The sequence below is a fragment of the Hyla sarda genome, chromosome 1 (genome assembly GCF_029499605.1).
Source record: "Hyla sarda isolate aHylSar1 chromosome 1, aHylSar1.hap1, whole genome shotgun sequence".
NCBI lineage: Eukaryota > Metazoa > Chordata > Amphibia > Anura > Hylidae > Hyla > Hyla sarda.
Genome location: NC_079189.1, coordinates 362,860,353 through 362,873,695, shown reverse-complemented (window position 1 = coordinate 362,873,695; position 13,343 = coordinate 362,860,353). Strand labels below are relative to the sequence as shown.

General features: G+C 44.7%; 2 protein-coding genes across 8 annotated transcripts in view; one reads left to right on the top strand and one right to left on the bottom strand.

Annotated features, from left to right (window-relative positions):
- Positions 1-4,571, bottom strand: part of LOC130274472 (zinc-regulated GTPase metalloprotein activator 1B-like) — a 164,636-nt gene extending 160,065 nt beyond the window's left edge. Inside the window, exon 1 of the mRNA XM_056522871.1 lies at positions 4,493-4,571. Within this exon, the coding sequence (XP_056378846.1) occupies positions 4,493-4,556 (64 nt within the window). The 5' untranslated portion in view covers positions 4,557-4,571. The remainder of the gene's footprint in view (positions 1-4,492) is intronic.
- Positions 1-13,343, top strand: part of DOCK8 (dedicator of cytokinesis 8) — a 238,314-nt gene that overhangs the window by 59,636 nt on the left and 165,335 nt on the right. Inside the window, exon 1 of one of the 7 annotated variants that reach the window (XM_056522760.1) lies at positions 4,552-4,767. The exons of 5 other annotated variants lie outside the window; for them this stretch is intronic. In XM_056522760.1, the coding sequence (XP_056378735.1) occupies positions 4,715-4,767 (53 nt within the window). In that variant the 5' untranslated portion in view covers positions 4,552-4,714. Of the gene's footprint in view, positions 1-4,551; positions 4,778-13,343 lie in introns of those variants that run through there. One more of the 7 variants, XM_056522802.1, reaches the window with a different exon arrangement.

Sequence of the window (13,343 nt, the reverse complement as noted above, 5' to 3'; positions counted from 1 at the left end):
ATGTTGCATTTAGGAAGCCCCTATGGTGCCAAAACAGCAAAAAAAAAAAACATGGCATACCATTTTGGAAACTAGACCCCTTGAGGAACGTAACAAGGAATTAAGTGAGCCTTAATACCCCACAGGTGTTTCATGACTTTTGCATATGTAAAAGAAAAAAAAATAATTTTCACTAAAATGTGTGTTTCCCCCCAAATTTCACATTTTTGCAAGGGTTAATAGCAGAAAATACCCCCCAAAATTTGTAATCCCATCTCTTCTGAGTATGGAGGTACCCCATAAGTTGACCTGAAGTGCATTACGGGCGAACTACAATGCTCAGAAGAGAAGGAGTCATATTTGGCTTTTTGAGAGCAAATTTTGCTCGGGGGGCATGTCGCATTTAGGAAGCCCCTATGGTGCCAGGACAGCAAAAAAAAACGACATGGCATACCATTTTGGAAACTAGACTCCTTGAGGAACCTAACAAGGGATAAAGTGAACCTTAATACCCCACAGGTGTTTCACGACTTTTGCATATGTAAAAAAAAAAATTTTTTTTTTACCAAAAATGCTTGGTTTAGCAAAAAATTTTACATTTTTAAAAAAGGTAATAGCAGAAAATACCCCCCAAAATTTGAAGCCCAATTTCTCCCGATTCAGAAAACACCCAATATGGGGATGAAAAGTGCTCTGCTGGCGCACTACAGGTCTCAGAAGAGAAGGAGTCACATTTGGCTTTTTGGAAGCAAATTTTGCTCTGGGGGCATGCCGCATTTAGGAAGCACCTATGGTGCCAGGACAGAAAAAAAAACCCACATGGCATACCATTTTGGAAACTAGACCCCTTGGGGAACGTAACAAGGGGTAAAGTCAACCTTAATACCCCACAGGTGTTTCACGACTTTTGCATATGTAAAAAAAAAAAAATTTTTTTACACTAAAATGCTTGTTTTCCCCAAAATTTTACATTTTTACAAGGGATAATAGCAGAAAATACCCCCCAAAATTTGTAACCCCATCTCTTCTGAGTATGGAAATACCCAATTAGTGGACGTGAAGTGCACTGGGGGCGAACTACAATGCTCAGAAGAGAAGGAGCATCATTGAGCTTTTGGAGAGAGAATTTGGCCATGTGCATTTCCAAAGCCCCCCCGTGGTGCCAGAACAGTGGACCCCCCCACATGTGACCCCATTTTTAAAACTACACCCCTCACGGAAGGTAATAAGGGGTGCAGGGAGAATTTAAACCCCACTGGCATTTGACGGATCTTTGGAACAGTGGGCTGTGCAAATTAAAAATTTTATTTTTCATTTTCACAGACCCCTGTTTCAAAGATCTGTCAGACACCTGTGGGGTGTAAATGCTCACTGTACCCCTTGTTACATTCCGTGAGGGGTGTAATTTCCAAAATGGGGTCACATGTGGGTATTTATTGTTTTACACTTATGTCAGAACCGCTGTAAAATCAGCCACCCCTGTGCAAATGACCAATTTAGACCTCAAATTTACATGGTGCACTCTCCCTTCTGAGCCTTGTTGTGCGCCCCCCAGAACACTTTGCGCCCACATATGGGGTATCTCCGTCCTCAGGAGAAATTGTGTTACAAATTTTGGAGGCTTTTTTTCTTTTACCGCTTGTGAAATTTTAAAGTATGGGGCAACACCAGTATGTTAGTGTACAAAAATGTTTTTTTTTTACACTAACATGCTGGTGTAGACCCCAACTTTACCTTTTCATAAGAGGTAAAAGGAGAAAAAGCCCCCCAAAATTTGTTAGGCAATTTCTCCCGAGTACGGAAATACCCCATATGTGGTCCTAAACTGTTGCCTTGAAATACGACAGGGCTCCGAAGTGAGAGAGCGCCATGTGCATTTGAGGACTAAATTAGGGATTTGCATAGGGGTGGACATAGGGGTATTCTACACCAGTGATTCTCAAACAGGGTGCCTCCAGCTGTTGCTAAACTCCCAGCAAGCTTGGACAGTCAATGGCTGTCCGGAAATGCTGGGAGTTTTTGTTTTGCAACAGCTGGAGGCTCCGTTTTGGAAACACTGCTGTAGGATACGTTTTTCATTTGTTATTGGGGGGGAAGGGGTGGTGGTGGGGGGGGCAGTGTATGTGTGTATATGTAGTGTTTTACTCTTTATTTTATGTTAGTGTAGTGTTTTTAGGTTACATTCACACTGATGGCGGATTACACTGAGTCTCCCGCTAGGAGTTTGAGCTGCGGCTGCAGCTCAAACTTGAAGCAGGGAACTCACTCTAATCCGTCGCCAGTGTGAATGTAACCTGTACATTCACATGGGAGGGGGGGGGGGGGGGAACTACAACTCCCAGCATGCACTGACAGAACGTGCATGCTGGGAGTTGTAGTTTTGCAACAGCTGGAGGCACACTGGTTGGAAAATACTGAGTTAGGTAATAGAACCTATTACCTAACTCGGCATTTCCCAACCAGTGTGCCTCCAGCTGTTGCAGAACTACAACTCTCAGCATGTACTGATTGCCAAAGGGAATGCTGGGAGATGTAGTTATGCAACAGCTGGAGGCACGCAAGTACAACTCCCAGCATGCCGAGACAGCCATTTGCTGTTCCTGAATGCTGGGAGTTGTAGTTTTGCAAGATTTAGAGGGGTTCAGGCTGGAGATCACTGACAGTGGTCTCTAAACTGTGGCCTTCCAGATGTTGCAAAACTACAAATCTCAGCATGCTAAGACAACAAACTGCTGTCTGGGCATGCTGGGAGTTGTAGTTTTGTAATATCTGAAGGGCTACAGTTTAGAGACCACTGTCAGTGATCTCCAGCCTGAACCCCTCTAAATCTTGCAAAAATACAACTCCCAGCATGCCAACACAGCAAACAGCTGTCAAGGCATGGTGGGAGTTGTAGTTTTGCAACATCTGGAGGGCGACAGTTTAGAGACCACTCTCTAAACTGTCGCCCTGCAGATGTTGCTAGGCAACAGACTCTGGACACGCGGCGTCATACTTACCTCCACCGCCGCCGTAATCACAGCCGCCGCCGCCGGGTAAGTGACCGCCGCTGCCGCTACTACACGGTTCCCCCCGCTGTGCCCGGACACCGATGGGCGGGCATAGCGGGGGGGAACCGAACTTTAACCCCCCCGCACCCAGTCTGCTATTGGTCGGCCGCTCCGCCGATCAATAGCAGGGATAGGAGGGGTGGCAACCCTGCCACCTCACTCCTATCTCTTCAAGGGGGATCGAGGGTGTCTTGGACACCCCTGATCCCCCTTATTTTATCGCGGCGCCGCGATTGATGGGCAGGGGGAGAGCGCTCCCCCTGCAAACACCGTAGATGCCGTGATCAGAACTGATCACGGCATCTATGGGGTTAATGCTGCCGGGACCGGCGCGATCGCGGCCCTGGCAGCTGCGGTGGGACTCCGGCTGTGATTGACAGCTGAGTCCCACCCGCGATCTCCTGCGCTGCCCGCGGCAGAGCAGGAGATCGCTTGGACGTATGCATACGTCCATTTGCGCGCACGTGTAATTCGCCTGGACGTATGCATACGTCCAATAGCGGGAAGGGGTTAAAAGTGCATACAGTTCCGTCAGTTTTTATAGAAAAAAAACCCATACGTTTTTGAAAATGTTGTCCATTTTTAATGGGAGGGGTCTTGGGTGGAGACCTTAGGATTCAAATGCGCATGTGCAAAGTAAAAATGTATACGTTTTTCCCGTATGGAACCGTATACATGTGCGTTTCCCATTGACATCCATGTTAAAAAAAAACGTATGTGGTTGCAGTACGGTTTTTAAACCGGAGTCAAAACCGTGGTTGACCATGATTTTGTCTCCGGTTTAAAAACTGTACTGCAACCGCATACGTTTTTTTTTAACATGGACGTCAATGGGAAACACACATGCATATACGGTTCCATGCGGGAAAAACATATAAATTTTTACTTTGCACATGCGCATTTGAATCCTAAAGTCCCCACCCAAGACCCCTCCCATTAAAAATGGACAACATTTTCAAAAACGTATGGGTCTTTTTCCTATAAAAACTGACGGAACTGTATGCACTTTTAAAAACAGTATACTGTTTAAAAACGCATACGGTTTACTTTTTCCCTTACTGTTCCATCCGTTTTTTTGCCGTACAGTTTTCTTTAGAAAAACGGATTGAAAACAGTATGGCAAAAATGTGATGTGAACCCAGCCCTTGTCCGGTTTTGAGGAATCCGTTTTTCATCAAAAACCTGATACAGGAATTGTATTGCAAAAACGTGGTGTGAATGCAGCCCACTGATCCGCAGAGCTTACACTCATGGGTCCCACCAGACTTCAGGGAGGGAAGGACTCAACACAAAAACTTATCTTCCTAAAGTTGCAGCGAAAAGCAGAAGTCACTGCGAACCACGTGGTAAAAAAAAGTTCAACGCTAGTTAACTCTTTCTATGCCGGTAGGTGTACCTGAATAAGGATTCAGACAAAGAAGTGTATGTAGCAGGGAGCCTGGAAGCCTAGACTCCGGACTCACATTTCAGTAGCTTCTCCGTGGGTTTGCTGTGCGGGTCGTCAGCCCCAGTGTGAACACAGCCCATCCTGCTGACAACCTTACAGTGACAGCTGCCCTCCCCCTCTCTCCAGCACCGGGCAGGGTGGCAGGGAGCGGAATACGGAAGTGTACAGTGACAGCTCGCCGACAGGGCATGAAGAAACGCGCTGCGCCAATTGTGCGGCATTTAGCGGCGGGCTGAGGATGGCGTCGTTATCCAGCGCAGAGAGGAGGGCATTTGCCACCAAGCTGAACAGGTCAGTACAGGTCGGTAGAATGCCTGTCCCTGGGCGGTATAGGCTGCATGAGGTGTCACTGCATGTACTTACACGTTAGTTACTCAATACATAACTGATCTGCAGCCCCTGTGTATCTATAGCTAGGAGCTGTGTATATCTTCAGCTGCTCTGGGCACTGAGCCTGGCATACCATGGGCATCTAGAAGTTTATTGTGCATGTAACAATTGAAGGTTTTGTCCTACTGGAGAACATGGCAATGTGGTCTTCTGGTCATTGAATTCTCGGTATGCCAAAGGAAACTGGCCCTAATGGGCATACTGCCATGGCATGCCTGGGGGCCTTTTATAGTCCCCAACTTGCAGCATCCTACAATACTGTTTTGATGTATTCCTGACAAATGAAGCTCTGTACCTCTGCAAACCCCTGTGCTGCATCTAGAGCAGTGTTCTCAAACCGGGTGCCTTCAGCTGTTGCAAAACTACAACTCCCAGCATTCCCAGACAGCCTTCGGCTGTCTGGGCATGCTGGGAGTTGTAGTTTTGCAACAGCTGGAGGCACCCGGTTTGAGAAACACTGATCTAGAGCAGTAGTCTTCAACCTGCGGACCTCCAGATGTTTCAAAACTACAACTCCCAGCATGCCCGGACAGCCGATGGCTGTCCGGGCATGCTGGGAGTTGTAGTTTTGCAACATCTGGAGGTCTGCAGGTTGAAGACCACTGATCTAGAGGGTAAATAACCAGGATCAGGGTGCATGCACACCACGTTTTTGCAATACAGTTGCCTTATACGGTTTCAAGTAAAAAAAAACGTATGGAACCGTATTGAAAACCGTATGCATTGACTTAACATTGTAAACTGTATGTCAAACAAAACATACGGTTTAGTCCGTTTTGCATTTTGTACGGTTTTTCACCCTTACTTCAAACCGGAATTTACCACGTTTATGGTCCAGGTGAAAAACTATTAAACCGTATACATTTTTTTTTTTTTACATGTCAATGGGAACTGTACAGGACTGTGTGTGAGTACGGTTCCATACGGTTTTTGACTTTGCACAGTTTTTTTTCTTAGAATTTCAATCAAACAAGTGAAACTTTATTTAAAATGGGGTGACAAGTTAAAAACATGTGTTTTTTTTTCTTAAAAACGGATGCAACCTGACATCATTTTTCAAACCGTATACAGTTTTTAACCGTATATGGGTTAAAATTTATCCACACGTTTTGATACAGTTTAGTCCGGTTTTGAGGAATCTGTTTTTCATCAAAAACCTGATACGGGAACTGTATTGCAAAAACGTGGTGTGCATGCACCCTCAGAGTTAGGCTGGGTCCACACTACGTTTTGTCCCATACGGGAGCGCATACGGCAGGGGGGAGCTAAAATCTCGCGCTCCCGTATGTTACCGTATGCGCTCCCGTATGTCATTCATTTCAATGAGCCGACCGGAGTGAAACGTTCGGTCCGGTCGGCTCATTTTTGCGCCGTATGCGCTTTTACAACCGGACCTAAAACTGTGGTCAACCACGGTTTTAGGTCCGGTTGTAAAAGCGCATACGGCGCAAAAATGAGCCGACCGGACCGAACGTTTCACTCCGGTCGGCTCATTGAAATGAATGACATACGGGAGCGCATACGGTAACATATGGGAGCGCGAGCTTTTAGCTCCCCCCTGCCGTATGCGCTCCCATATGGGACAAAACGTAGTGTGGACCCAGCCTTATCACTGGTCCCAGCCATTACAGGGAGTATCTGGCTGCATTTGTCCTGTTGTGTTTGTGGTGGCCCAGCTCCTGTATCCATGGCATCACAATGAGGCCCCTTTCACACTACATAATTACTCAATTTTTCGAAGTTCTGTCAGAAAATCGGCAGTAAAATGGCAGTTACAAAATCCTTTACAGCCGTTAGAAAATCCCGTTATAGTCTATGGGATTTTTCTAATAGCCGTTTTAACCCGTTATAGCCCAAACTATTTCTCCCGTTACTATCTTCCGTCACAAAATAACGGCCGTTATTAATAACAGGTTAAAACGGCTATTAGAAAAATCCCATAGACTATAATGGGATTTTCTAACGGCCGTAAAGGATTTTGTAACTGCCATTTTACTGCCGATTTTCTGACGGAACTTCGAAAGCGGAGTAATTATGTAGTGTGAAAGGGGCCTGAGAGCTACCACATGCGTGTGTATGCTCTCAGACATTAAGGGGTTAAGTATACATTTTAGTTTTAATAAAATGAACTGGTGTTTCTGTTCAGCTTTGTAACTTCCTATTCTATCACGTTGCATGCTTTTATGGACACAGCTGCACTCATCTGACCCAGTGTTTTCTTCCTTGTGTGCTACATTGTCACCCTACAATAACTTACTAACTGTACACAGTATAAACCGAAGTACACACATGCATACCGTATAAAAACAACACTGCACATATACACCCAATGGCCACTTTATTAGGTACACATTGCTAGGACCCCTCTGCTTTCAGAACTGGCTTCATTCTTCATGGCATACTTTTTACAAGGTGCTGGAAATATTCTTTAGAGATTTTGGTCCATAAGGACATAATGACATCATTTGTCGGCTGCATATCCATGATGAGAATTACCCCATCCCAAAGGATAAGTATTATGATTAAAAGCGTATCCCCTATCCAAAGGTGACACCCTAAGCGGGAGCCGCCACACCCCCTCCATAAAGCTCTATGGGAGAGACGAGGATTGCCAAACAGCTCTCCCATAGAGCTGTATGGAGGGGTCGTGGCGGCTCCCGCTTTGGGCGGGGGCCATAATGTGCTCAAAACAGGAGATCCCAGGGGGCCCCAGCGCTCGGATCCCCCGCAATCTAAAACTCATCCCGTATCCTTCGCATAGGAGATACGTTTTTAATCATGATACTTGTCCTTTAAGATCTTGTTACTGTGAAAACCAGTTTGAGATTATGTGAGCTTTGTTTATTATCCTGATGGAAGTAGACATCAGAAGTAAGGGGAATGCAAGTGCACCAAGATAATGCCCCCTACACCATTACACCACCACCATCCTTAACCATTGACACAAGGCAGGGTGGATCCATGCTTTGATGTTGTATAGGCCAAATTCTGACCCTGCCATCTGAATGTTGCAGCTGTAGTCAAGACTCATCAGACCAGGCAACATTCTTCCTGTTTTCCATTGTCCATTTTTGGTGATTCTGTGCCAACTGTAGCCTTAGTTTCCTGTTCTTAGTTGACAATATTGGGACCTGGTGTGATCTTCTGCTGCTGTAGCCCATCTGCTTCTAGGTTTGATGACTGTGCATTCAGAAATGGTATTCTGCATACTTTAGTTGTAATGTGTAGTTATTTGAGTTACTGTTGCCCTTCTGTCATCTTCACAGCTTTAACCCCCTAAGGACATACGCCGTAAATGTACCTCGCTGCAGCAAGTAACTTTGCGCACAGGGCCATACATTTATGGCGCGCTATGACACGAGCACAGGAGCTGCGCTTCTTTCATGCGTAGCTGCTGACCCGCCGGTAAAAAAAATTGAAAAAATAGTGAAAAAGCCCCTCCCCAATAAAGATTATAATCACCCCTTTCCCTCATTATAATCAAAAAAAGTGCAAAATGTACAAACTATAAAAATATGTTAATGATAATGATCCTGTAAAGTGAACGGCGTAAATGTAAAAATTTCTGCTTTTTGGTCACATCATATTGCAAAAGAAAATAAGCCATCAAAAAGTCACATATACGCAAAAGTGGTTCTAAAAAAAAAACTACAGATCAGGTGAAAATAGGGCAATTTTTAAAGTACTGATTTTGTAAAAAAAAAAAAAAAAGTTTTTGATTTTTTTTTTTAAAGCAGAACAATAATAGCAAAGTATGTAATCATGGGTATCATTTTAATCGTATTGACCTACAAAATTTAAAAAAAAAACATAATTTTTACTGTAAAGTGTACAGCGTGAAAACGCGAAAAATATATATTTTTTTAGTTTACCATACATTTTAGGGTAAAATAAGTGCTGTCATTACAAAGAACAGTTGGTCGCACAAAAAACAAGCCCACATTTTGTGTCTGTGAATGGAAATATAAAAGAGTTATGGATTTTAGAAGGTGATGAGGAAAAAACGAAAATGCAGAAATAAAATTGTCCTTAAGATCAAAATGGGCTGTGTTCTTAAGGGGTTAAAGGGGTTGTCAAGCAAATAACATCCCCTATCCACAGGGGGTCCAACTACTGGGACCCACACCAATTACGAGAATAGGGATCACTGATTATGAGGATGGAGAAATGGGCTCATGTGCTCATTACCACCAGTGAGGTGCAGAGATAGGTTTAAAGGGGTTCTCTGGTGCTTAAACATCTTATCCCCTATCCAAAGGATAGGGGATAAGATGCCTGATCGCGGGAGTCCCGCCGCTGGGGACCCCCGGGATCATGCACGCGGCACCCCGTTTGTAATCAGTCCCCGGAGCGTCTTCGCTCCGGGACTGATTACCGGCGACTACAGGGTGGGCGGCGTGTGACGTCACGCCTGCGCCGGTGTGTGAGGTCACGCTCCGCCCCGCAATGCAAGCCTACGGGAGGGGGTGTGATAGCTATCACGCCCCCTCCCGTAGGCTTGAATTGCGAGGCGGAGCGTGACGTCACACGCCGCCCGCCTGTAGTCGCCCGTAATCAGACCCGGAGCGAACACGCTCCGAGGACTGATTACAAACGGGGTGCCGCGTGCATGATCCCGGGGGTCCCCAGCGGCGGGACTCCCGCGATCAGGCATCTTATCCCCTATCCTTTGAATAGGGGATAAGATGTTTAAGCACCGGAGAACCCCTTTAAGCTTTGTGCTCTGGAATTTGACACTTTTGTATGTGTCCTATTAGGTGGTGTACGGTTGCGCAAAAAAAGTAGGCTTTGAAAAACGGTGCACCAAACAGTAGACAACTTTGAAAGATTTTCTACCAAAAATTGCACAAAAAATGCAATTGCGCAAAATTTGCAGGAACATTTAGAACATTGAAGTGGTGTAAAGCCAATGATAAATGTGTTATAATATGATACGGACGGACTGACTGATCTTTGGTCGAGATTAGGCATAACCCAGCATCCCTGCCTCCTTCCCTGCCTGCCTACCTCATAAATATTCATGAAACCCCCTTCGGCCATTTAAGCGCCAGGTGGGCGGGTATATAAGAGCAGAGGGGAAGAACGCAGTGATTCTGGGGATGCCGGATCCCGCCGTCATTCCTAATATGTTAATCGCTGGCTTTACACAGTGGAGTTGGGACCTGTCATACACAACATCCCTGCCCCCTTTTGCTCTTCTCCGATATGCCTTTCTACTTTATAAATGTTCATGAGACCCCCTTTGCCCATGTGAGCGCGAGGTGAACAGGCATAAGAAAGCAGAGGGCTAGGAGACAGGGATGCTGGGTGTGCCAGGTCTCAGCTCAAAGCCAGCGATCAACACATTAGCAATGGAGGCTAATACAGTGTATATCTCCGGAAGGGCGACACTGATCCGGGTGAGTAATACATGATTTTAATCCGGTTCACCTCCACTATAACCCTGTGTATTGCTTTTAGTGGGGTGAGCCAGCTGTCAGTTTCCCTTTAAAAAAAACTTTGTATAACTTTGTATAATGTCCATCAAAAACTTTGTATAATATCCATCATTGACTGGTTATAGCAGAATACTGGGGCAGATTTACTAATGTATATATTTTAATGGTCGTACTTAAGTTGGCCAAATCTGCCGACTTCGGCAGGAACGGTCAGTTATCAGCCAATAGATTTTGAAAGTATATGGGTACCTGTAGACTAGATGTTCTCAAAATGCTCCAGATTGATCTCAGTGTCTCATGGTGATAAACTTGGAGCATCTTTACATTGTGTAGTCTAAGCTTAGGCCGCCTATTAGTTTGATAAATGGATGTTTACATTTTGGAACAATTTTTAAAGCATGGAAGCGTAAAAACCCACACCCCTTTCTCACTAAACCACTCCCCCTGGTCATGCAAGGTGAAAACATGTTTAACAAGTGTCTAACTCATAATTATTGTAGTACATGGCATATTAGACATTTTCTTCAGCAGATTGTGCAAATCTCAGACACATTTAGTATATTAAAGGGGTACTCCGGTGAAAACCTTTCTTCTTTTAAATCAACTGGTGGCAGAAAGTTAAACATATTTATAATTACTTCCATTAAAAAATCTTAATCCTTCCTGTACTTAATTGCTGCTGAATACTAGAGAGGAAGTTCTTTTCTTTTTGGAAAGCTCTCAGATGACATCACGAGCACAGTTCTCTCTGCTGACGTTATTATAATAATAATAACGCTTTATTTATTGTTGTCCTCAGTGGGATTTGAACCCAAGTCCCCAGCACTGCAAGGTAGCAGTGCAAACCACTTAGCCTCCATGCTGCCCTTAGCATACATCTGCTATGCATCTGCTATGCATGGTTGCTAAAATGGACAGAGATGTCAGCAGAGAGCACTGTGCTCGTGATGTCATCAGTGTTCCAAAAAGAAAGGAATTTCCTCTGTAACATTCAGCAGCTAATAAGTACTGGAAGGATTAATATTTTTTTATAGAAGTAATTTACAAATATGTTTAACTTTCTGCCACCAGTTGATTTAAAAGAAAAAAGGTTTTCACCGGGGGAACCACTTTAACGACGCAGGACGTATATTTACGTCCTGCGCCGGCTCCCGCGATATGAAGCGGGATCGCGCCGCGATCCCGCATCATATCGCGTCAGTCCCGGCGCTCATCAACGGCCGGGACCCGCGGCTAATACCACACATCGCCGATCGCGACGATGTGCGGTATTAACCCTTTAGAAGCTGCGGTCAAAGTGAAAGTGACCCGGCTGCTTAGTCGGGCTGTTCGGGACCACCGCGGTGAAATCGCGGCATCCCGAACAGCTTACAGGACATCGGGAGGGCCCTTACCTGCCTCCTCGGTGTCCGATCGGCGAATGACTGCTCCGTGCCTGAGATCCAGGCAGGAGCAGTCAAGCGCCGATAACACTGATCACAGGCGTGTTAATACACCCCCCTTTTCCCATAAAAAAAATAACAGAGTAAAAAAATAAATAAATAAACATATGTGGTATCGCCGCGTGCATAAATGTCCGAATTATAAAAATATATCATTAATTAAACCGCAGGGTCAATGGCGTACGCGCAAAAAAAATTCCAAAGTCCAAAAAAGCGTATTTTGGTCACTTTTTATACCATTAAAAAATGAATAAAAAGTCCGATCAAAACAAAAATCATACCGTTAAAAACTTCAGATCACGGCGCAAAAAATGCGTCCTCATACCGCCCTGTACGTGGAAAAATAAAAAAGTTATAGGGGTCAGAAGAGGACATTTTTAAACGTATAAATTTTCCTGCATGTAGTTATGATTTTTTCCAGAAGTGCGACAAAATCAAACCTATATAAGTAGGGTATCATTTTAACCGTATGGACCTACAGAATAATGATAAGGTGTCATTTTTACCGAAATATGCACTGCGTAGAAACGGAAGCCCCCAAAAGTTACAAAATGGCGGGTTTTTTTTCGATTTTGTCGCACAATGATTTTTTTTTCCGTTTCGCCGTTCATTTTTGGATAAAATGACTAATGTCACTGCAAAGTAGAATTGGCGATGCAAAAAATAAGCCATAATGTGGATTTTTAGGTGGAAAATTGAAAGGGTTATGATTTTTAAAAGGTACAAAACGAAAGTGCAAAAACAGAAAAACCCTGAGTCCTTAAGGGGTTAAGGCTATGTTCAATGTTCACCCCCCCCCCCCCAGTGTGAATGTACAGGGTGCACTCACATGGGCGGAGGTTTACAGCAAGTATCTGGCTGCAAGTTTGAGCTGCGGCAAATTTTCTGCCGCGGCTCAAACTGCCAGCGAGAAACTACTGTGAACCCCCGCCCGTGCGACTGTACCCTGAAAACTCTACACTAGACTAACAAAAAATAAAATAAAAAGTAAAAAACACTACATATACACATACCCCTACACAGCCCCCCTCCCCAATAAAAATGAAAACGTCTGGTACGCCACTGTTTCCAAAACGGAGCCTCCAGCTGTTGCAAAACAACAACTTCCAGTATTGTCGGACAGCCGTTGACTGTCCAGGCATGCTGGGAGTTTTGCAACAGCTGGAGGCACCCTGTTTGGGAATCACTGGCGTAGAATTCCCCTATGTCCACACCTATGCAATCCCTAATTTAGGCCTCAAATGGGCATGGCGCTCTCACTTTGGAGCTCTGTCGTATTTCAAGGCAACAGTTAAGGGTCACATATGGGGTATCGCCGTACTCGGGGTATTTTCTGCTTTTACCCTTTTTAAAAATGTAAAATTTTTGGGCAAACAAGCATTTTAGGTAAAAAATAATTATTATTTTTTACATATGCAAAAGTCGTGAAACACCTGTGGGGTATAAAGGTTCACTTAACCCCTTGTTACGTTCCCCGAGGGGTCTAGTTTCCAAAATGGTATGCCATGTGTTTTTTTTTTTTTGCTGTGCTGGCACCATAGGGGCTTCCTAAATGCGGCATGCCCCCAGAGCAAAATTTGCTTTCAAAAAGCCAAAT